This window comes from Panicum virgatum, chromosome 3N (genome assembly GCF_016808335.1).
Source record: "Panicum virgatum strain AP13 chromosome 3N, P.virgatum_v5, whole genome shotgun sequence".
Taxonomy (NCBI): Eukaryota; Viridiplantae; Streptophyta; class Magnoliopsida; order Poales; family Poaceae; genus Panicum; species Panicum virgatum.
The window spans coordinates 17434034-17457542 of NC_053147.1; the positions used below are offsets into that span (position 1 = coordinate 17434034).

The 23509-nt window shown below is 46.5% G+C and overlaps 3 protein-coding genes and 1 non-coding gene across 5 annotated transcripts; all 4 read right to left on the reverse strand.

Moving 5' to 3' along the window:
• Positions 1 to 1376: 1376 nt before the first annotated feature.
• Positions 1377 to 3009, reverse strand: LOC120664737 (AP2/ERF and B3 domain-containing protein Os05g0549800-like). The gene has a single exon (XM_039944052.1). It carries the CDS (start codon positions 2882 to 2884, stop codon positions 1727 to 1729), a length of 1158 nt encoding a protein of 385 aa, XP_039799986.1. The 5' UTR covers positions 2885 to 3009; the 3' UTR covers positions 1377 to 1726.
• Positions 3010 to 12928: 9919 nt separating this feature from the next.
• On the reverse strand, positions 12929 to 13001 carry TRNAF-GAA. The gene has a single exon. It is a non-coding gene; the product is annotated as a tRNA-Phe (tRNA).
• Positions 13002 to 13602: 601 nt separating this feature from the next.
• Positions 13603 to 16503, reverse strand: LOC120664738 (probable glucuronosyltransferase Os01g0926600). The gene is made up of 4 exons (XM_039944053.1): positions 16241 to 16503; positions 14999 to 15387; positions 14575 to 14816; positions 13603 to 14482 (listed from the first exon to the last, which is right to left on the reverse strand). The coding sequence occupies exons 1-4, from the start codon at positions 16341 to 16343 to the stop codon at positions 13969 to 13971; spliced, it is 1248 nt and encodes a 415-aa protein (XP_039799987.1). The 5' UTR covers positions 16344 to 16503; the 3' UTR covers positions 13603 to 13968.
• A 1777-nt stretch (positions 16504 to 18280) lies between these two features.
• LOC120664739 (probable glucuronosyltransferase Os01g0926700) lies at positions 18281 to 21164 on the reverse strand. 2 transcript variants are annotated; one of them, XM_039944055.1, is made up of 6 exons: positions 20713 to 21098; positions 20584 to 20618; positions 20390 to 20473; positions 19824 to 20212; positions 19176 to 19417; positions 18324 to 19075 (listed from the first exon to the last, which is right to left on the reverse strand). In XM_039944055.1, the coding sequence occupies exons 4-6, from the start codon at positions 20091 to 20093 to the stop codon at positions 18562 to 18564; spliced, it is 1026 nt and encodes a 341-aa protein (XP_039799989.1). In that variant the 5' UTR covers positions 20094 to 20212; positions 20390 to 20473; positions 20584 to 20618; positions 20713 to 21098; the 3' UTR covers positions 18324 to 18561. The 2 variants fall into 2 exon arrangements, with proteins under 2 accessions (XP_039799988.1, XP_039799989.1); XM_039944054.1 differs by lacking the exons at positions 20390 to 20473; positions 20584 to 20618 and having other exon boundaries at positions 18281 to 19075; positions 20713 to 21164.
• Positions 21165 to 23509: the final 2345 nt, after the last annotated feature.

Consider the following 23509-nt stretch of genomic DNA (forward strand, 5'->3'; position numbering starts at 1 on the left):
TCTCGCCGAATTTCTTGACGGCAAAAATTAACCGCAAGCGCCACGTCGTCATGTTGATCAGCATCCGATGCACATTGTCGGATCGTCGTAGTACAAAGCAGCAGTACGCTCCAGTACGGCGTGCCTGCATGGCTTTGCTCTCTCCTCTCCTCACGGCCTTTTTTTTTCCCTCTCGAAGAGACGTGTACGCTCGCCTGTCTGCACTCATGCATGACACTTGACAGATGGCGGCCATGGTTTATCTCCTCCGATCAGAAGTCGGCGAAGCAGTGGCGGATGTGTATGCAGTGTTACCCTCGCGTCGCCGGAACGAGCTAGCGAGCTTTATCTCTATCCGGCCGGTCTCAAACCGTTGAACGTTGCTCGCGTGTTTCTTCCCATTGGAACCTTACCTCGCGACAAAATGAACTTGGAGCGAGATATATTTGTCTTTGCGACCGGGCAACCGTCATTTGCTGAACACAAGAATTGAGAATTCAATCAAGGAGTAAAACGACAAATAGAGTTGCTTATTATCGACCTGCATTATTAATTTCTAGAAATTAAACCGGTTGTGCTTCCTAGATGCCACGCATCACTGTTTTTCCCCCCTCTCTCACCGTCATGTTCTTTATTCTATCGATCAGTCTCCAAACTGCTGAACTTTCTCCGTTGCTTTCCAGCCAGTCTCATGTATGATCGCAAGATTCACAAGAAAGAGATCTCACCGTACCTCATCACTTTCAAGATCCGCCTGGAAAATTCCCCAACATTGCATAGCACTTCCGATTACGTGAGGTTGAAACAGTTCGTCGTTGTTCGTTCTCCAGAGATTCTTCTCTGTTGCTAGTAACCTATCTATCTAGCCAGAGATAGGAGTACATCCATCATCTCACTGTTAGAGTATCTGTCGTTCCACTTTATTTTTCCGGCTGTTGCTTGCACATAGTCCTTGTTTAGTTGTCTTCAAAATTCCAAAACTTTACAAAATTTCTCATCACATCGAATCTTTGAACGCATGCATGAAGTATTACACAGTTTGTCTGTAATTTGCGATACGAATCTTTTGATGCGATACGAATCTTTTGAGTCTAGTTAACCCATAATCGGATAATAATTACTAAATACAAATGAAAATACTACAGTACTTTACGCCCTAAAGTTTATGGAAATTAACAAGACCATATATGTCGATCGGCATCACATCACACTGTGCAGATATATCAGGTTCATGCATACATGCAATTATGGGCACCTGACCTCCCTTTCCTTTCCGCACTGGGATCAGATAACTCCCGGAGCTTTTCGCACTTCAGGTGATACATGCAATGCACCTGGGTGCACCACACACACACGCCCATCACATCTTAACCACATGAAAGCGCCAGAGCAGGAGAGAGTCAAAGCTGCAGCATGTAGCAGCAGAGATCGACAGCTTTAGTTTTTCTTCATATCATCAATTACAAAAGGAACAAGCTCTTGAAGAGATGGGTTAGTTCCAAAGATTGCTCCTTGTGGCATGCATGTAATCTCCATGGCTTTTGATTAGTGTACACTTGCCACAAAAAGAAAGGAAAGACTTGTCTAATTTACGGCGAGTTACGCAAAGATTAGGACAGGTAGTAGAAGAAGAAGAAACAAAATGAACAATGATAAGAGAAGATGAAGGTTTAAACAAGAGCGCTATGCTAGCTACTACCACCGTGCATGATCCGATCGAGCATGAGGGCTGGAGCAAAAAGGTTAGCTAGGTCAGCGCGAAGTCTATGCATTGCTTCTTGAAAATCATGTGTGGAGTAGACGCGGCGATGGCGTCTCTAGCTCTCTTGTTCGTCATCATGGGCAGCATCTCCTCCTGCTCCGGTGCCACCGTCGGCTTCGGCGGCGTGAGCAAGTCCACGCCGAAGAGCCTCACCGCCTTCACCGCGTGGGGCGGCGTGGTCGCCGCGTTGGCGAAGGACGTGGTCTTGGGCCGGACCTTGCAGTCGATGAAGAGCTGCTTGCCGGCGGAGCGGTAGAACCCGACGGCGTCGCCGGCGTGCAGGCCCTTCTCCTTGACGAAGCGGCTCCAGCCCTTGGTGAGCACGTAGCTCTGGCTGCTGTTCCAGTAGGAGTACCGGAACCTCCACACCTTCCCCGCGGCGTCCTCGAAGTTGAGGAGCACGCCCTTGCACTCGCCGGTGACCGAGGCGGCGGCCGGGAGCTGGAGCGGGAAGTGCTTCTCCGCGTGCTGCTTCGGTATCACCAGCCGGTTCAGCTTCCCCACGTCGCTCGGCGTCACTGTCTTGTCGAAGAGGTGCTCGCGCGCCGCGGCCGCGGAGGCCGCCGAGGGCGGCGACGAGGCGGGGTTCTTGGGCGGCGGCGAGGGGGACGCGGCGGCGAAGGCGCGCCTGTTCTGCGCGAGCTCCTCGAGGTAGGTGTGCTTGCGGAGCATGTCGACGACCTCGGCCTTGGATCGGGACGCGAGGAACCGGAGCTCGGCGGCGGACTCCGGATCGGACTCTGAGAGCGGGCGGAAGTTGGTGACGGCGTCGCGGCCCCGGAACCGCTGCGCCGCGACGTCGTAGGCGCGCGCGGCCTCGGCCTCGCCCGTGAACGTGCCTAGCCACACGCGCTGGTGCCGCTCGTAGATCTGCGCGCCCCACCGCCCGTTGGGCTGCGGCACCACGCCCTTGTACTTGGACGACGGCAGCTTCCCGCCGACCGCGCCGGCGGCGGCGGCGCGCCCCGCGCCGCCCGAGTCCGCCTCCGCGCCGGGCTCCGCCGCGTCCATCACCGCGCTGGCTCCGCTGCCCACGCGCTGCAACGGCCTGCTGCTCGGCGCCGCCGGCGCCGGCGCCTGCTTCTTCCCCGTGGACGCGCCGCCGCTGCTCAAGTCGTCCAGGAGGCAGCTCGTGCTGTCCATCCGATCACTACACCCACGCGATCGAAAGAGGGGATGCTTGGGGAAGATTCAAGCTGTGGAAAATGGTGGGGGAAGGACAAGTGAAGGGGGTGTGGGTGTGATATATAGGGGGGAGGTCAGGTCAGGTGAGTGTAGCATAACACTAAACCACACCCTCTCTCTCCATAGGTATACTAATAATAAAGTGTACATGGGCATATGTTCCTTTTTGTTGCGTTTTAATTAGTATAGATATGCTTTTTTACGTATGATAATAGTTTTGTGATGGATTAATAATTAATTAATTGGTATGTGTGTGATGGCCTCATGCTGGGTGTATAGTAGTACCTCATGGGCTTGTGTTGGTGTGGGTCAACTCAAAGTGAAGGTGATGTGATGGTGACCCCCAGGGACCACGCTGGGTCGGGTGTAATTATCCTTGCAAATATTGTTTTGTTTTTTAAAAAATATAGAGAGCTGGGATCTTTCTTTTATTTTTCTGTTGGTATTGTTCTAGCTTGGGAGGAAAAGGAAAAGTAAAAAATTGCCTGTGGAATGTGGACTAGCAATGTCGCTAGCTACCACAGTCATGCTTGGTGTTTATGCTAGCTCCAGCTATAGGCAGCTACTACTGTACTGCAGGCATCTTGCGTGCAGGTCATGGTGATGGTAAATGGTGACCGTGACGGTGTGGTGCAGTGGTGGCAGAGTTTTCCGGAGTTTCCAGAGGATGGATACGCATCTCTACGTCAACAGCGTTCTCGATTCCGATATTTACTCAACTATTCACTAGCTAGTTTGCTTGCTTGATTACCCGAAATGCCCCTGGTGTAGATTATAGGAGCCTATACATAGCTAGAAGATTATTGCTGCTGCTGTTTTTTTTTCTTTTTTTTAAGAGACTTCAGCTCCAAAGCACTTCCTTCTAATTGCAAGAATCATCAATTGAGTTTAGCATATTTGCGTGAACCATGTGATTCCTCAAGCTGCTTATTGACTACTGGACCTGCTGGCTGTGATCTCCACAGAGGTCAAAATCAATAATGCCTACTGTGCGCTGGAATCGATGAAAGATCGTCAGAGGTTTGGTGTTAAGCCTTTTGTTTTTGACAAATGGTTTTGGCATCACAAAAATATTGATCCAGTAGCCTAGCTATTTGTTTTTGTGAAATAGATATGTATACCTAGTAGCACACATGCGTGTTGTGAAAGAAAATTAGGTAGAGACACATCAACGTTTTAGTAGCGATCATGGCCACTGACCTTACTTAAATAAGGTCAATGGTCCACCCAGTAGTACATTTAAATTATTATGTAATTCTCAGTCGTCCCACATGATGCTTGAACTGAAGTGGGCTCACGGCATTGGATGGATTTTAGCATGCATAATACTACAAGTGTCCTCTCAGCAGATAAGCGTGGATCTATATGCATCCTCACATAATTAATTCGGAGCTTGCTAGTTGGAAAAAAATGACAAGTCGTAAAGCAGATAGCTCAGGCGCGCAAGTTGGCCGGTAATTCAGCGCGCGCTAGCTGGACTGATATGTATGCAAAGACAAGAGGATATGATGCATTATTATAGCAGCATGTAGCACAGAATTTAATCTGGTCAGGTTTGACGTTGCTGTAGATGATGCTGTTGCCTGTTGGCCGGTTGCGTTGTCGATCGTGTCGCTGAATGAATAAGCAGGGGTAAATTGGTTGTGCCGTGTGGTCGAATATGCAGGAACGACTTGGTACACGGCTTGCAACGTCGCGATAAGTCAAGCAGAACTACTACAAGCAAAGCAAGTACCAAAACGTCTGGTACATTCTTCCTAAAAAATTACTCTTCGGATAAATCTACATATCTATAATTTGCAAATATACCTCAAAACTTAGCACATAAAAGAAAATCTTATGTGTAACCACAGCAAAAAGTCCAATTTACTCCTTTCAAGTATAGCCAAATTCTAAACAACCTCCTAAACTATAACTTGGTTCAATTTACCCCCCTAAACTATGCAATTTAATCCATTTTACCCCTATATACAATTTATCTTTTTTATTTTTCCATACACAAATTGAATTTTAATTTTAAATTTTGCAAGACAGTAATGGACATCAGAATCCATATTAAAAAAATTGTTATTATTTTTCATCATTATTTTTCATATAATTTTATACTCCAATGATTAATTTATTACTAAATATTTTAATATATCAAAATAATTATAAAAAATTATGATGTATTTTTCTAAGATGTGTTATGATGTGTACTATCATCTTGTAAAATTTCAACTTAAAACTCCACCTATGTATGGAGAAATGAAAAAAGACATTGTATTAGAGGTAATTTGAACCAAAGGGCATAGTTTGGAGTGTAAAATTACCTAAATTATAGTTTAGAGGGTTATCTAAACTTTGACTATAGTTTAGGGAGTAATTTATACTTTTTTTCTAAATTAAAATGGTCGGCTGCGCATGCATGCAGCCCAAATACCTGTATTAACAGAGATGGGGAGATAGCAGCTGCATTGATAATGCCATGCGTGCTATAGCTAGCTTCTCCGATTCCACCTGCTAAAAACAGATAAGCCAGCCCAATGAGGCGCCAACAGGTGTGTTCGCACGCAATTATTGGCTAATAAGCCGAGACAGGAGGGAGAGCGACGACCCAGGTCCACGCGCACCGCGCCAATGATTGTACATGCACCGGCGGCGAGGAGCCGAGACCCCGAAGCCACGGCAAAGCGAAGCGCATCAGAGCCAGCTCGCCACGTCGGCGCCGCGACATGCGCCATGCGGCCGGCCGGCCGGTCCATGCGATGCGGCGGCCGATGGTAAAAGGGGGAAGGCCGCCGCCGCCGAGGCCACAGCGTGGAGGTATGGGCGGGGCCGGGTCGCGCGCAGGTGCCTGCTCCTTGGCGCGGCGGTCCGGCGGGGTCCATGAGGCGCCCGCGGGGGGGGGGGGGGGGGGGGGGGGGGGGGGCGGGGAGGCAGCCAGGCAGGGGCGCGCGGCCGCGGCGTGGCGTTCACATGAAGGGTGGACCAGCCGGCACGACGCGACCCGGCCGGGCCGGGCGGCCCGCCTCTCCCTATCCGCCGCCGCCCGCCGCTCCCTATCCGCCGCCGCCCGCCGCTGGGGCGCGCCAGGTGCATCCCCCCGAGGCCCGGCGCGCAGCTGTATCGGCAACAGCGGCCGTAGCCTTTGCTCATTAGCCAAGCCTTGGGTGGCCACCACCGGCGCGTGCGTCCGTCCATCCGACCACGGGGCGTCCATCACTGCCAGTCTGTCACTGCCGATGCCTAGCTATCAGCTTGCTTCCTCATCCATCTCTCGAACTGTGCAGTGTGAACGAATCCATACACACCCAGACGGATCGATCGAAGCATGGGTCCAGCCTCGGATCCCCCAAATCTCTAGCAAGGCGATTTTCTTGGTTAATTTGGTCTGCAAAAAGAAAAGAGAGGGCATTTATTTTTTTTATCTTAACAACACTTGTGGAAAGAAAGCCGCAGCATCAAGATGAGGAGGTGGATGGCGTGGCGTATATTAGCTTTCCGAAAAGTGGCCCGTACTACGTGATCAATCTCTCTATCTATCAATCAAAGATGGTCGATCGGATCCTCGGATTAGTTTAGGACGTGTGCAGTGGGTGGTTAAGAGCATATATATCAGCGCGTGGCTGACGACCGCATTTCCCTATTCCACGTGTGCATTGATCGAGAGGCCCCAAAGCCATCGTGTGCTGGTGCCGTCGTGTCGCTTTTTATCCATTTCTATTTTATTTTACGGCTCGTTCGTGACGTCATAAGCCCCCCCTGTTCTTTATGCGCAGCACAAGAGGCACGGAGAGAGAGTTCCCGTGTGCCACAACTCTCTCTCTCTCCCCCCCAACAACTTGCTTGCCGACTGTTTGCGAGAGCGAGAGGCCGGCGGCCGGTGCTGCAGCATAAAATATTATCACGCACGGGCGGTCGATGCGCGGCACACGAGCCGGCCGGGCCGTCCTTATCTCACGGCACGCGTGTCGACCGAGGTCGTGTGCACACATCTAGTATCTTTCTTTCTGTCATTCTTCCACGGTCTAGCTTTAATTCTCCGTAACCACGTACGTCATCACATCTTTAAATCTGTGTGCGATATTCCTCTAGCTCCATGCATCCATCTTACTCGATGCGATCGATCACATACCCAAACCCAGTAATAATCCAGATTAATCAAGCACGCGTGCGCGCGCACGAACCGAAGCGAATATATATGTATCGATCACGCACACGCACATACGACGCCATGCCGCCTGTCGTATCGCACCAAAAGAGAGAGCGCCCATTTTTTTTAATCGGGAGATCATCTGTCGAAGAACATCGATCGATACCACGCACGCCTTTAAATTCCGGCCCTCAAGTGCTTGCTTACTCATCATCCTAGGGTTACATATTACATACTCCATGTCATCGATCACCACCACACAATGCACGCGTGCGCACGTTCGATCGTGTACGCACCGATCGCGTCGCCGATTGGGGGTTCCGCGATCCGGGCGCTTTTGTTAATCGCGGTGGGTTTATCCAACTGATGTGGCACTTTTTGTTTGGGGGCGCAGCATCAGACGACGTAGGCGCACTCTGATCTTCAGCTAGAGCCCAGATCTGTAAAGTCCGGCCGGCTGCCGTCGGTAGATAGATGGATATGATGCTGCGAGATCAAAAGAGTACTCTTTCCAACGTGGGCAGCTAGCTAGCTGAGATAACAATCATTTGGCGCACATTTTCCTTGACCGGGATTGCAAATTTTAATTCGCTGCCCTTTTGACCAATGGCCAGGCTTCTCCTGTCCGTGCATGTTGCGTCCATCCATGCACGGTAATATAATGCATTTTTTTCTTTTTTCCTTAACGGTTGAACCGCAGGCATTTCTGGACACTATTAATCGCTCTCAATTGCTACCACCGCCACTAGCGGATAGTACCATTATTCGAGTACCATTTCTGTTTTTATATTTTTTTACTAATATCTCCGAATTAAATCCAGGGGGTGATGAGCTCCCACTACATGTGATGGCGCCAAGGCCTTAGTTTTAATTGTTATCTTGGGGAAAGGTCTCAATAATGATGCATCTAGTTCAAGCTGATCCCGGGATGGGCATGTTGTTGATATGCATCCTTGGAAAAAAAAAATGCATGCTGTTCCTGGCAGGTGGGTTCGGTAATGATGTCGCAGTCATCACATGCATGTGCAGTGGTGGTCATACTGATCGAAATGCTCCATGCGTTGGGTTGATCCTTTTTTTTATCGTACACTGGGCAGAGGATTTACCAAGCACTTGATCCCCAGGGAAAGTTGAAACACGTGGCAGTTTATGCAAATGGCTAACGCCCGGGTGGGTTCCGTCACCTAACTTTTGGTTCGCGTATATATATATCACGTACGTGTCATACCCGCCATGCCGTGATACAGTAACCATATTACTGATCGGATCATCATCATCCCTCTGTTTTACTTGGCGAGCAATAAGACAAACAATAATCACGGCGGAAAAATAGAAGAAGCAAGATGTGTGTGTGTGTGTGAATACCTAAAATGGGGGGGGGGGGGGATTCTGACACTCACTGTCAGGAGAAAAAAATGAGATCAGTGGCGCGCTTTTTTCTCCGGTACGGTTGTCATATACTACTACAGATTCACATTCACGATGCCAAATTTGTTGCTGTCTCATACATATTTTACACTTCCACGCATGTGGACTGAACCGGGGGTAGGTATTTTTTTCCAACCAAATTAAGATGCGTTAAATTAGACGCGTAGGAATGAATAACCCTCCGCGGCGCCGCAAACCCCGCTCCATGAGCTTGCATTGGCAGGCATCTGAGACTGGGGCATTGACGAAACGGCCCGGACACCTGACACGCCGACAATCCACACCATCAAGTTGCCACGGACAGTACACACAGGTCCTGCCTGCAGTTAGGATCCTTCTAGGAAGCTGCATATATATACGCCTGCGTCCAACATGCCTATGCTTGTGTGCGCACACGGTTGATCGATCTGATGATGATGCCGGGAGGAACACTCGATGGCAGCCGCATGTTTATGAATCACTAAGATTTAAGAACAAAGTTTAATTATTTACACGATCGGGATCGCTGCATTGACCTGTAATTACACTGGAGTGGTGGACTCCGGGACATACATGGCTCGGTACAGACGCAGCCACGTACGCGAACGCGACAAACAAGGGTTTAGCAGCGGCGGTACCTCGTCTACACGCATGTCTCATGCGAGTCGGTCAATGTTGGATCCACTTGCTTTATCCTACGGTACCGCGCGCGGGTCGTCGTCGATCTTGACCTCGGGCTCTGTGACAAGTCTTTGCAGGTTAAAAGTCTCCATACATACAGCAGGTAAAAAAAAGAGAATAGAATCCCAGCGCGTGCTTGTGCCATTGTGTGTGCGTGTGGGTGTGTCGGGACTCGAGAGTAGCAAGCTGCAAGCGACGACGACCCGTTTCACGTTCTCAAGTCTTGCATGGTAGTAACTCTCACGACGTGACAACTGACAAGCGCGGTAAAAAGAAACGGGTGATGTTGGCTGTAGCGATGGTAATTGGTAACGCTGGCTTTGAATACTTGAAGGGTAGGGGTAAGAGCGTAAAAAATATGCGCGCGTCTGAACGCGGGGGAAGAATATGCGCGCGCGGCCTGCAGACCGACCTCCCACGCAATGGGGGCAAAATGCTTGGAAGTTACTCCGTGGAACAGGTCGTCGTCGTCGTGCGTTCCCTCTCCCTCCCGTCACATGGCGAGAGCCAGCTGAGACCTGGCTGCTTCAGTGCTTCACAAGTTCGCCGCTCTGACATTTTTACTGCCGCCAGAGCAAGCAGCGGTAAGCCGGCCGGTAATAAACTACAGGGACCTCAACGTTCTGCGGGTCTCTCGGTCTCTCCAGCAAATCATCGGCGTGGTAACTTGGCCTCTTTTTGTTGTCCACTTGTCGGTGAGTGATAATTACTTACTTTGACGAGGTAATTAAGCTGCCTATATAGTAACTGGAAACTGGTCAGATCAGGGGCTGTCCGGTCGATCTGCATATCCGTGTGTGGCAAGTTGCATCGTCACGCATGCCCGCGTGCTAGTAGCTAGAGGTTCGTCGTCGTCAGATCAGCTTGGGATTAATTCTCTCATGGCGGCCGTTTCAAGCAAGGAACTGCCTCTGGTTGGTGACTAGGGATGAAGCGCCCGTACGCCACACCTTCACATGTGTGTTGTGTTGGTGGATCGGCTTAAATTTGCCACTTTATCGAGCTTTCTCGTCTGTGGAGAAGCACGCACGCAACGCAAACCATGTACTCACTCCGTGGATGCGCCCTATACTTGGCACGCTACTAACTGCCCGCATAGGGCGCGGTTAGCTGTCGCTGAAAGGGGACATCTCCATGTGTGTTCTCCAGCCCAGCCTGCGCGATGTTTTCTTGAGTATCAGCCCACGTCCAGCCCATGTAGCAAAGCAAAGTATGTTTTACTCTAATATATAAGATCTAGGACTGATCATTATTTTATTGGGGCACGTGTATCTTAGTTTGTATATTTTACGATTTGTGCCTGCTATTGTTCCCCATAGTTGCTCCTAAAGAGAGAGAAATTGTATTGACCATGAATGAAGAAAAAAAACAACAACGACATCACCCACATGCATTCAAATTTAAATGAGATAAAAATAATTTGTTTAATACTAAATGATCAATCTCGAATACTAGGAACAAACATTTTAACAACACAAATAAATAATTATTTTAAAAAATATTTTACATAATGAGCAAATAATTATGTTCAACGAATAAAATATTAAACATCACGAACAACTAATAAAAATAAATATTGTGAACAAATAAGCCAACACAGCCAACCAATTTAATATAAAAACAAACAAATAATTTGGCACTGCACACGGATTAGTTAGATGCAGACAAATAATTTTACATAAATAAAAGATACATCTACAACATAAGGGAATATTCTTATAATACACTTGCTAAACAAGTTATTATATGAAGGAAACAAATTATAAAAGAACTCTACACGACACAGGCTCACCTTACATAACTTCTAAATGCGGATAACAAGTTAGTTAAACAAAATATGAAATTGAAAAGTAAATATTACTGAAAAGAATAGAAAATAAGAAATGAAGAAATGAAGAAACAAACATCGCGGGCATCAAAATAAGCTAATTGATAAAACATAAAGATTACATAAAGTAGATTAGAAGGATCAAACAAAAAGAATTAGAAATGAATAAGAAAATGGAAAAGTAAAAGATAAGAATAAAGATTTGTTAAGATCAAATGCATCCTCGTTAAGATCCATTTATAAGAACAAATATGAATGATATGGATTGTTAAAAAATAAATTAGAAACTGGATAAATAATATCTATATGAAAATTAGAAGAAAACAATCTTAAAATAAAGGAAAGGAAGAAAGAGTATACGCATGCGGGTTGAAGAAGAAACAGAAAAAAGAAAACGGTATGGAATAAGAAAATGGATGGAAAAGAAAATAAAAAAGAGAAAACAAGGAAAAATGTATAATCGATCGAACCCAACAGACCAGCATGCTATTTTTGTCCAATAACACTCTTAGTTTGGTCCAACAATAACATCCAAATAAATATGTTTTTTTTTGAAACAAAACCGGCAGGAGAACTGCCTGTTATATTAATAAATATGTTTTTTTGAAATGAAATCGGCAGGAGAACTATCTGTTATATTAATAAGAATTTTGATGTGAGAGAAGATTGAAGTCAATTGGAAAAGCAAATCCGCTTTTTTTTGGGGTGTGGGGGTGGGGGGGGGGGGGGGTTGAGGGCAGGGGCGAAGCTAGCCGAGCTGACTATCGGGGTCTTCTCCATTAGAAGGTTGGGGTCGAAGCTGCTAGAAATAGGGATTTCCATTGAGTTTCCCAGATTTTATCAGGGTCGGCTGACCCCAATAAAGACATGCAGCTCCGCCACTGGTTGAGGGGGCGCCATGCTGAGCTGGTGCCGCGCTGCTCGGCTGCTGGAGAATTAGGTCTTGTTTAGATGTACTCAAAATTTCAAAATTTTACAAGATTCTCCGTTATTTTGAATCTTTGAACGCATGCATGAAGTATTAAATATAGCTAAACAAAATAATCAATTACACAGTTTGACTATAATTTGCGAGACGAATCTTTTGAGCCTAGTTAACCCATGGCGGGACACTAATTACCAAATACAAACGAAAGTGCTACAATACTTTACGCCCAAAACTTTTCGCATCTAAACAAATCCTTAATATGTTAGGCTGGATAACTTCTCGGTGGGCTGGCTTGGGCTGAACAGCAGCGCGTGACGATAAAAGGGGTTTTTTCGCGCGCTATGCGTAGCTTTTCCGGCGCGCATGGGTCTCGACTCACTGCGAGAGTTGCGTGATTTTCTTCTCACGTCGGGGCCTGCTTTCGGTTCGGCTTAAGTGTTGATCCTGTACTTTTACTGTACGGCCGCCCATTTCACAGCCGAGCAGCGCGGCACCAGCTCAGCATGGCGGGCCGAGCGTCTCTACAAAAGAATCTCGTATATATGGTGTACTAAATGAAGTCTATTTGCAAAACTTTTTCAGGAATGGGTACAACTTTTCGCGACGAATCTAATGACGGTAATTAATCGATAATTTGTTACAGTGATACTATAGTAATCATCCTCTAATCACACGGTCAAAGACCTCATTAAATTCCTCAGGGTCACTAGCGTGGGGTTCTGAAGTTGGTTTTATAAACTGGCTTTGTTTGACACCGTAATTAGTGGTCAAAATGTCACTATTCACTAGCACAGCACAAACCAAACGTGGCCACTCTATAGGGGACATTGGGGCTGGCACCGACGGCTGAGAGCTGCTTTGCTTTTCCAATTGACTTCAATCTTCTCTCACATCAAAATTCTTATTTGGCGAATTTTCGGCGGCTGGTAAAATTTTGGCGCATGGACCGTTGTACAACTCCTGGCTGGTAAAATTTTGGCACAAAAAGAAAAGACAAAAGAGTAAGAAGTTAGAAAAAACAGATGCGGTGAGTGTGGATCGAACACACGACCTTCAGATCTTCAGTCTGACGCTCTCCCAACTGAGCTATCCCCATCTATCTTCTGGCGGTCTCGGCACGCACACAAACCGGAATCTTCTATGAGCTATCTTCTTCACTGAATCTGGAAGACCACCCCATGAATCATGGGTCATGTGTATGGTCTTATGCTTATTCGTACCAGGTTGTGCTTCTGTAAGACTGACTCCAACAACAATGTGCATTTTTGAGAGGCAAATTGAACTTTGCCTCACTTATACCGTATTTTGCCTTTTCTTCTCACGACTCTATCTCCAACAGCAAATGCATCTCGGGAAAAGAGAAGAAAACAGACCCCTCCATCAAATGCATAGGAGGAGAGAGGGACTGCATTTTTGACTCCTCTCTCCTCCGAAGGCAAAATGCATGCTCATTTGCATCGTCTGTTGGAAGAGGAATCGGTAATACACAGTACAGCTCCAAAATGCATATATGTGTTTGCCTTCTCTCTTGAAGTCAGCCTTAGGCATGCATATTGTCTACTAAGCTATACAAATGCTTCTGGAACCTATGCACGTTTTCCTACCAATCCCAAACATTTGGGTTCAATCCTTACTTCATTGCTTGCCACCACACCAAGAAGGCAAGAAGTCAAGCACACATTACATTTAGCATTCAGTTCTGAAACGCACAAGCATTTAGCAGGTTTTCTGGATTGGAGTTAGCTACTTTCCCATTGTAAACCGGCAACTGTATAATATAATACAACGGTCATACATTACATGATCCACCATCTATCATCTATAAAATGCTAACACTACACCAAAAGGTCAGAACGGGTATGGCCATACAGGCAAGACAGGCACATTGCCTCAAAAAGAAGCAGGTAGGAGGAGGAAGGGAAGGAGCTTTACATTTAATGGTGTGGTTCACTCATCAGCATCATCGTCAACTGTATGATCAGCCTCTAGTATGGTTGTGTCGTTTGCACAAGAATTCCAGCCATGGCGAATGGTGATGGTGCCATGCCACTATACGTTTATACCTACCACGGCTTCAGATCGGCCGGGTCTCCCTCAGTCCAGTTCAGCACCTTCTGCCCGGGCTTCAGGAACACGCCCTTACCATGCGGCAGCTTCCGCGCGAGCCCATTCAGGATCTGGTGGAAGGCATCCCTGGGTTCAGCTGGCTGTGGGAAGAGCATGGCCTGCTTCATGGATGGGTTTGCGAGCAGCCTCTGCTTTCGAAGGATTTCCTCCATTGGTATGGAGGTCAGGATGGTGTCCAGCTTCGTGACGTCATCCTCGGCCACAAAGACACCGATCTCCTCCCATGGGATCGCGTCCGCAAAGGGAAGAACAATGTCGTCGGCGATGATCACGGGGATGCAGCCAAACACCACAGCCTCCACCAAACGGGGGCTCCATGGGGCCCAGCCCAGTGGGCACAAGCAGAATACAGAACGCTGCATGTCCTCATAGTAGGTTGGTGGGTGGTCTGTCGAGATGTCGAACATCGGGTTGCTCTTGAAGTTCTCCCACACCGATGCACGGGCGCCCCTGCATTGCATATGGTAGGTGCATCAAGACTTTCGGATCAATGACTCATTAAGAATGCTTGTCAGTAACATAATTCAATTTTAGGTGCATACCTTGCATAGTAACCACCCTCAGGATCATTTGAAGTATCATAGAACAAACCACGAAAATAGACAAAGATTGACCGAGGGGTCTCTGGTGGAACGAGGTGAGTTCTCATCTTATGAGGAGGAGTATATGGTGGGATGGTGATGGAGCCTTCCTTGAGGCATGCATGATGCTTCTGCCCAAAAGTCTGGACCAGCGTGGCACGGCACAGCACTGGAAGGACACCTCGCTCGATAGCCTTTGCTTCCTGAACAATAGGAATTCTGAATGATGCTAGATGGATGATGCTTGAAACAAAAATGAGTAAAGGATAGCAGATGCTGTATTGGGAAATGACTAGGCTGGAATTCCATTTTATGAGTTTGCATACCAAGTTGCATTGATAAATAATTTCTAGGAGGGTTCATGGTTCATGGCTCCATGACTCACCTGGAAATAGAAGCATGCTCCAAAGTCATGTGGTGTGACAAAGAAATGATCTGCTCCCTCTGTCCTATTCCAGTAGGGCCAACGCTTGGAAATGTACTGAATCGCACTTCTCATCATACGTGGAGACTTGGTGGTCAAGGGATGGCCCCATGGAGTAAGGTCACATGTTGTGTATACTGGAGTATAGAACCAATCGGCTTCTTCCGGATTTAGTGTCTGGACTGCACTCGACAGTAGGAAGCGATGTATGAAGATCTCTGTAGCAAACATGTGCTTGAGGCATCTTGAATCTTTTGCCAAAATATTCTTGTTGTACTTGGGCGGCAACTCATAGACATATACCTTGAGCCTTCCAACAGGATCATCTTCTAGCACATCACCAGCACTTCCTGGAATTTAATCATACCCACAGAGAAAGTATGAGGATTATGCACCACAATACCATGATCCTAGTACTGTGGAACCAAACAGTATTTTTGAAGAAAAAAAAATTATTTTCTTCAGGCAAAGCATAATTGAAACTATACAGCAAGTAGGCACACAAGCAAGCCATGGAACATATAGGGTAGTTTGACGAGCAGAACTCTTTTAGTAGGTCCAGGGTGTAGCTAAATATCACGTCAAGTAAGAAATTTGAGAGATCCCTGACTGTTTTATTAAGTCAAGAAGCTCGATAAGTGTAGTTAGTGGACTCCAATCCAAAACGATAAATAATAGCACTACTCACAAAGTTTGCTAATCGTCAATAGAAGTATGCTATTCGGAGTTCAGCCACACTTGAAATTCTGAAAAAGAATCAAACTTCATTTATGCTCAGCTGCTCGCCTGCTCAGTAGATGCAAGGCAGGATCTATCATAACCAATCGCACATGCATCACTCACATACTAATAATAACAGGTTTGATCTCAAGATCTTGGAGCACTGGCAATCATGTCCCTTGCCAGGATGGAATTGATTGTGAACGCTGCTGAAGGTAGTTCGCTCATGGATTAATGAAGGAAGCGTGGAAGCATCTGTGTTAAAGAGCTGATCTCTCTCTCCCCAACCACCCGCCCGCTCGTCTTCCCAGGGCCTGATAGGATCTGCGCGCGAGATCAGATCCATTCCGGCCACCACAAACGCGACGAGGAGCACGGATTGCCCAGATGAACAACCGCCGGGCGCAGGCAACGCATAATCCACTAACCAGAGCATGGCGGCAAGCAAGAGAAGGAAGGAAGGAAGAGCGAGGGGCCGCGTACCTTGGATCCGCTCGGTGCCCTGCGCCGCGACGACGGCGACGTCGGAGCAGGCGAGGAGCAAGGCGAGCGCCAGGGGCAGCGCCCGCGCCCTCCCCGTCCCCATTAGTCCGTCGCCTTCCCTCCACGCTCGGCGGCTCAGGAGCAACCGGGAGACAGGAGATGGAGGCTCGAGTCGGGAGGGTGTGGAGGAGGTGGTAGGGAGGATTCTTGGCAGGCAGGGAGAATAGGGACGCGGAGTCAAAGAGGATGACAGAGGTGTGGGAGCGCTGCCGCCTGCCGGACTGGGAGGTTGGTGGTGACGGTGACATGCCGCTGCTTCGCGGGCTGTCTGTCGGCGGTGGAGGGAGGTAGTGGGTACCAGCCTACCAGGTTTCCCTGAGCAAGATCGATGAATTTGCGTTCCCATGTACTAGTACTAGCAATTGGTCGTCCTGGATAGAGAAATTTTACGAAATAGTACTATCTCTGATATCACAAATTTAAATAAGTTTTTTTAGCTTTAGCGATCAATAGTTATATAAACAGTTTTGCAACACAAGGTTAATGGTGCCAGCTTCATTATGAAATTCAATTTTACAATTTATATCTATATCTATTAATAAAGTGAGTAAGGTTTCCCCTCAAATTTTGATTTGGTCTGTCTTGTGTCATTGACAGGTGGGCCTTAGTTCATTCCGTATGCGAGTCCGACACTTCCATCAATCGAAATCTTAATTGGGATCCGAACAAATCAGTCGGAATCATAATAGAACTTGAATAAGTCAATCGAAATCTCAATCGGATTCCGGACAATCAATACCTCGCATGATCACGACACAGTTTGTAGACGGAGTGAATAAACACAAAGTTGGTGATATCATGTAGATCTATTATATTACTTGTAGCAACGTACAAGCACTATGCTAATTTATTTAAATCGGTATAAGTAAATTACTGGTCCATGTTTTACCTTGGCGAGTATATCAATATTCTAAACCGCTTGTATTTGCAATCAGAGGGAGTAAACATTCATTAAGCAAGACAACCGTATGATTATGGAAAACGTGATACGACAGACGAGCATGGAGTCCTAGTAATAAGCAAAAGCAAGCACGGAAGCACACCCACCAAAAGTAGGTTATGCAGCTGTACGGCCTCCTCATTTCAGTATCGCTTTGCTTGTGTCACAATGCATGCCATCTTTTTATTTTTCTCCTCGGTGCCTACTATACTTGGCTCACCTGCCATTAGGTGGTCTCTTTCGTCGTCTTCTCCAGCTAGTTAGGTCACGGCGCACGGTGCACCAGAATGTTGTTTCTGTCGTTGACCCTCATAACCACTCGTACCTTACCGAAAACTTTTACCCAGGATCGAATTTAACTTTAAAATTTGCATAGAGGGGAACCGAATCTCGCCAAGATCTGTGCAAAAATTCAGAAAAAAAACTGGAAGTATGATTTTTTTTACAAATTCCCACCATTTCCAAAGTTCGTGGCACCAAACCCTAGTGGAAACCTTGTTCGGATATATATTTCTGAACTACGATCCTTTATCATTCAGTTTGTGACATGGCAACCAAGTGCAGGTGGAGGGTGCAATAGCTCAGTAATACCAGCTGATGGCCTTACAGACAAAAAAAAATGGCCTTGATGTTGACCTCATTTCACAAACGATCTACCTACCTATCGGCACCAACAACCAGCAATCTTTCTCTAGCTTACTGCGCTCACATCACATGCGCATTTTGCTCCAACATTCCTTCAGAACTCGGCAACATTCAGTTAAAGACTGAAGTGACAAGCTACCTGATCAGCGAATCAGACAGGCTTCCCAATGATCTTGCTTCAGAGTTCAGACAGCAGTTTCACCTTCTTTACTTCAAAAAAAAAAAGACAGCAGTTTCACCTTCGTCATCGAATTGTTAAGAGGCACAAATCAAAGGGGACTAAAATTAGCCAGGTAGGGCACCACAAACACTATGGCAGGGTTGTTGCAGCCTTGCAGGTATATCTCTGCTGTATGCAGTGCAGAGGATATTGAAACGAGGTCAGACAACCAGCATGAGTAAAATCTTTAAACTTTATTATGATGATATATCCACATATGATTGACAAGGCCTGGCATTCTCATCATCTAATGAATTGGATAAAGAGGGACAAAAAAAAGAAGAGAAGAAGATATGAGGTGTATATAACAGCTATAGAAGAAAGAGCATATAAAAAATGTACATTTGGCTTGTGGTCAGCACTATGCATCCATGGTAATTCGAAGGTGCACTATATCATCATGTCCTCAGTATTTCCTTTCCAGAAAGTTTTTATCCATCTCAGATCCGCAAGATGCTACCAAGGCTTTAGGTCGCCTGGTGGTCCAGCGGTCCAGTTCAGGATCCTCTCCCCAGGCTTCAAGAAGACATTATCACCATGTGGGAGCTTGCGTGCAAGTCCGTTTAGAATCTGGTGGAATGCATCTCCTGGCTGAGCAGGCTGGGGGAACAGCATGGCCTGCTTCATCGACGGGTTCGCAAGGAGCCGTTGCTTCCTCAGTATAACATCTGTGGGAATGGATGTCAGGATGCTGTCCAGCCTCGGTACATCCTCCTCAGCAACGAACACACCGATCTCCTCCCATGGGATGGCATCCGCAAAGGGCAGGACGATGTCATCTGCGATGATCACCGGGATGCAGCCGAAGACCACTGCTTCCACTAGCCTGGGACTCCATGGTGCCCAGCCCAATGGGCACAGGCAGAACACTGAACGCTGCATGTCTTCATAGTATGTTGGTGGGTGATCGGTCGAGATGTCAAAGAGCGGATTGTTCTTGAAGTTCTCCCAGACTGACGCGCGAGCTCCTCTGTAGAACATGCAGTGTCATCAGAGACTAGACAAAACGATGGGAAGATGTATATATGGAGGTGTCCACTGCATTAATTGTACACATACAGATGATTTACCTAGCATAGTAGCCGCCTTCGGGATCATTGCCATTGTCATAGAACAGACCGCGGAAGTACACGAAGATGGATCGAGGGGTATCTGGGGGTATAAGGTGAGTTTGCATTTTCTGGGGAGGCGCAAATGGAGGTATGGTAATGGATCCATCCTTCAGGCAGACATGGTTCTTCTGTCCAAAGGTTTGAACCAGCGTAGCACGCTGAAGCAAGGGGAGGATTCCCCGGGCAATTGCTTTCTCTTCCTGAAACAATGAAAGTTCTCATTACAGAAAGATCAAGATACTGAAACTGCCAGAAACAGAAGGCGTCAATTGGAGGTCTAGCAAGTGATTATTTCTATTACATGGTTAATTAACCATGAATATGGATATCAGCATGACATATAAGGAAATTACAATCATGGATATGTTTCTTCTACAAGGGACAAAGAACATGTGGAGCCTGAACTAATTAACTCACTGTACTAGATTAGTTCAGTCATACTGAAACAAGGATCTTGTTCAGTGTCACAATTAGATATGTCCCAGTTGTTACAAACGCTGGTATTTGCTATTTGGTACTAAACTATTAGTGCCAAAGATCTAATCTTCATTATTAGAAAGATAAATAAATGCATGTGACAGCTACTTAATGTACTAGTGTTTGTACCTGATAATGAAAGCAAGCACCAAAGTCATGTGGTGTGACAAAGAAATGATCTGCGCCTTCTGATCTATTCCAGTAAGGCCAGTTTGTGGCAATCAGCTGGATTGCACTACGCATCATTCGAGGAGACTTGAAAGGCAAGGGAAGACCCGAAGGAGTCAGATCGCATGTTGTGTATACAGGTGTGTAGAACCAATCTGCTTCCTCGGGATTAAAAGTTCGAACAGCGCTTGACAACAGGAACCAGTGCATGAAGATCTCAGCAGCAAACATGTGGTTCAGGCACCTAGGGTCCTTCTTCAGCAGTTTCTTGTTGTATTTGCTAGGGAGATCATAGACAAAGACCTTGAGCCTCCCAACAGGGTTATCTTCCAGCACATCGCCAGCACTTCCTGCATTTTATTAGCCACAGCATTAGGGATGCACAGAAATGGGGAAAAGAATATACCTAGTTGTAGAACCATGCTAGGGATCACAGGATGACAAAGCATATACTAATCAAAAATTCAAAACTCAAAAAGTAAGGTATGCTAGCTAAGCAAAATAAAGCTCCAAAGTGAATTTTGCACCTGTGCTAAACTGAACTAATCATGATTAATTGGTTATCATCATGTATCATTGAATGCCAAAGGATCCACCTGCATTCAGCTTATCTGCTAACCCATTAGCATATGAAATCAGGATGGAATTCCCATGAATTCAAGATTCAGAGGCCTAGCAGATCAAACTGACATACTAATACATGCCAAAATTGTTGCTTTACCAATTTGCAAGATGTGCTACAGGCGACAAGATGTACTACAAAACAAATAGCTGGAGTTATAGAAACTGACAAGAATGTGCTATCAAGATCAGAAGCAAGATGGAAACAAACACAAATCGCCCCGCGTACCTTCGATCCGCTCGGTGTCCTGCGCCGTGACGACAACGACGCCGGAGCAGGCGAGGAGCACGGCGAGCGCCAGGGCCAGCCCCCGCCCGCTCCCCTTCCCCATCGGTCCTCACCCGCGCCGCCGCCTCCCTCCCCTCCCTACCACTTCACGCTCGGCTAGGAATGTGGCGAGATCGGAAGGTATGGGGAAAGTAGTAGGAAGGTTGTGGGATCCTCGGCAGGCGGGGAGGAGGGGGATCCCGGAGTCAAAAAGGATGGCAGGGACGTGGGAACCTGGGAGGCGGTGGTGGTAGCCGCCGCTTGCTCGCGGGCTCTCGCTGTCGGCGGAGCAGAGGAGGTGGTGGGTGGCAAGTTCCCCTCCCTCAATAGTCAATGCCCGCCGCCCAGTAGGCAAGGCGAGGGGAAGCTTTTGCGCCAGATTTTCTGCTTACCTAGCAGGCCAGCAGAGCCATGGACGGAGGTTTGGTGAGGGGTTTACCTCCACATCAGATTTCAGGTTCCTTTCCCTTTCCTTTCACCAAACATGGACTGGACCTCTGGCTTGTCTTTTACAACTGTATACCTTATAAAAATTGAAACTCTCTACTTCAACAGTTCTTGATCCCTTTTATTACTGTTGGTGCATCTTTGTCCTGGTGCTCAAATACTCTACTTCTGCTGTCATTCTCTCTACCCCGCTCTCTATCTATCTTCTACCATAGCAATGTCAATGTATTTCCTTTGCACATGGAGTGATGGAGCACGCACGCATGATGGCTCACTTCACCGTCATGGCTCATGACTCATGAGGATTTTTCATTTTCTTTTGGTGATAATAATTGCAGCCACGCCATGTGGTTTAATGCGTTCCTCCTTTTATATTATATACAAAAGAAAAGAAAAATCGAAGAGGGAAAAAACAAAAGAGTTGGGGCATGCTAATGGCACAGCGGATTCGGGGAAACGGATTAGCAGCTGTTCGCGAAAATAAAAGGAAGGGGCGAGGAAATAAATAAAACTTGCACACAAGGGATATACGCACACATGTGCAAGGGATATACGCACACATTTGCGAGAACACATATTTTTATTAATTTTGATATTTACAAAATTGATGAATACATGACTCACTACAACTCGTCTTCTTCTGTCTTCTGCGTCGATGTTTAAGGAAGGTCTAACTCGTAGATATTGTGTAGTTCGCTGATTCTCGGAGCCTATTAGGCATGGCCGGTTAATTACTCCCTTCGTATTGGTAAAAAAATTTATTTTGGACATGTTTTGAGTTAAATATTAGGAATATAAATCATCAATAACTTTTAAATTGTTGAGTTTGCAAATGTGAAAATTATATGAAATATATTTGTCTTGAAAAATACTTTCATAAAAGTATACATATCTCACTTTTCTATAAATATCTTTATAACAACAAGAGATCAAAATTATGTTTTAGAGACTGTCGCTGTGTTCGCTTGGCTTTTCAGCCAACCAGCCACAGCCAATCAAACACAGCGTGTGTCGTCGTCCTAAACAACTTCTTAGGGAGTACATATGTAGAGCGAGTGTACAGAAAATCTCCGATTAAGCTACGCTTTATGGTCATTGTCAGATCATCTGCTGATCGTCTATATACAATGTATGGAGTATAAAAAAATAGGGTCAGTTGGATCCATGCCACTCCAATTTCTTGAAATTGGATCTCATATTGAAAATCATGCCATTGAGTGGCATGATTTTCAACATGACACCCAATTTCACGGAGTTGTGGTGGCATGAATCGAATTTTCCCAAAAAAATATGGGTGGGGGTTACAGGCGCACCGACATCCGGAGAACCCAAACTGAATTAACTCATCATCCTAAATTCCTAATACGTACACGTACATTAAACTCTTCTAGAAACAAGGAGAGAAGTGGGGCCCATGAGTCATAGGCTCAACTATGTTAAAATACGTACACTTACATTAAAATAGATATTGTGTGTATATACTTTGCCACAACTCATTATTTTAGAATAAAAATATTCATAAACAGTAGCCAAAGTTCTAAAATAGTGGATTATAGAATTTAGCGGTAGTAATTTAAAATCCCACTAAATTCCCCGCTATAGCGGCTTTAGCCAACCCTCTCCATGCATATACCGCCACTGAAGCGCCCCGACCCAAAGATCAAGGCTAAACCATGTATTATTTACCGAATTAAGTCTCCGGCACAATACATGTTACATTAAGTGGAGTCCAGAGTCATACAGAGCTTTATTTAACACGTACATGAGGAGTAAAGTGACAACACAAAGCTACACAGAACAATCATAAGATAACAACTAGCATAACGACATACAGGACTAGCTCTTCATCCATCACGGCTCCACTCGAAAAGCTTGGGTGCGGATACGATCTACTCGCAGTCTTCCGGCACAAAGTCAGGATCCTCTGGAGAAAATCAACAGAGGTGAGTACAAAAGTACTCAGCAAGCTCCACCTCGCCCTACGGGAGGGGAGATGACATGCACGACACATATTAAGCACAATGCATTAGCAATGCAACTCATGGTATGCAACTCTTCCCGACACAACCCACAGTAGGTAGCTCACTAGTTGTCAGGACCACACCGTAGCTTGTCCATACCGTGGACACGGACCATTCGAATGGATTATACATTCTGCAGAGGTCGTACACTGTACCCACACGCTCGACTGCCCGAACGGACAACCGACATAGCCGACACCCAGCCGTGGTCACGCCCCAGCCCGGCCGCACAAACCCTCGGGCCCTGACCCCAATGGTCCATACCCGTAAACCATCCCTGCGACCGTCAG